The sequence below is a fragment of the Cystoisospora suis genome (assembly GCF_002600585.1).
Source record: "Cystoisospora suis strain Wien I chromosome Unknown contig_2449, whole genome shotgun sequence".
NCBI classification, from domain to species: Eukaryota; Apicomplexa; class Conoidasida; order Eucoccidiorida; family Sarcocystidae; genus Cystoisospora; species Cystoisospora suis.
Window position 1 is genome coordinate 1 of NW_027155248.1, and position 771 is coordinate 771.

At 50.7% G+C, this 771-nt stretch overlaps 1 protein-coding gene across 1 annotated transcript in view; it reads left to right on the plus strand.

Annotated features, from left to right (window-relative positions):
• Positions 1-70: 70 nt before the first annotated feature.
• The window catches only part of CSUI_005095 (zn-containing alcohol dehydrogenase), a gene marked incomplete at its 3' end in the record, with an annotated part of 7,359 nt that continues 6,658 nt past the window's right edge, over positions 71-771 (plus strand). The window contains exon 1 of the mRNA XM_068065274.1: positions 71-771. This exon is cut by the window's right edge and continues 130 nt beyond it. Within this exon, the coding sequence (XP_067922749.1) occupies positions 671-771 (101 nt within the window).

Here is a 771-nt window from a genome sequence, read left to right on the forward strand (position 1 = left end):
TTTGTAGATGCTGTCGTGTAGAACCTGACTCTAGCTTGTCATCAAATAGCTGTGCCATACTCAGTGCAGACGTGTCCCAGTTGAGATGTTCTGGTTCCTATTTAGCGCGTGAAGCAATCGAAAATGGACTGTATCGTTCGCCATGCCAAGTACCTCGCGTACAATTGAAACAGGTTTGAGTCGAGACTTCAGAGTGATATCATCCACGTAGCTTGCAAAAGGAGGGGACAGAAGCGGTTAGCGTCGCGCCGTATTCGAGATGTGTACACTCCGGTTCTATAGTCAGGGTTTCTCACTAGAGAATCGTCCGGAGACATTTCTTCACGTTGGAGCGGAAGAGTACGGAAGGGACGTGCTGAGTCCAGATGACGTGCTCGTACTTCGGATGACAGTCTGTGAAGAGTAGGACGCTTTCCATGTCTAACGATGAATTCGACCGACATCCTAGGAGTCTGGCGAGGTGACGCTAATGTTGCTTCACGGCTCGGCACACAGGTTGACCACTCAGAAGACACCCCTGCAGGCATTGGTGCACGGCTCCGCTTGCATGGGTTGTCCTTTCTATGGCCTTTCCCAAATGTGTGCTTATTCCCAAGCACCTCTGCTTACGTGTGTTGTTCATTTTGGTATGGGCACGGATTAGCGAAGCACTCCTCACGGTAGAGCCGTTATGATGTGTAGCTGTCTAGTAGGTCCCTTTCAGTCCGATAAAAGCACCCTGCACTGTATGCCAACTCTCTGTTCGTTGCTGTCACCTGTCTGCTGCTCCCC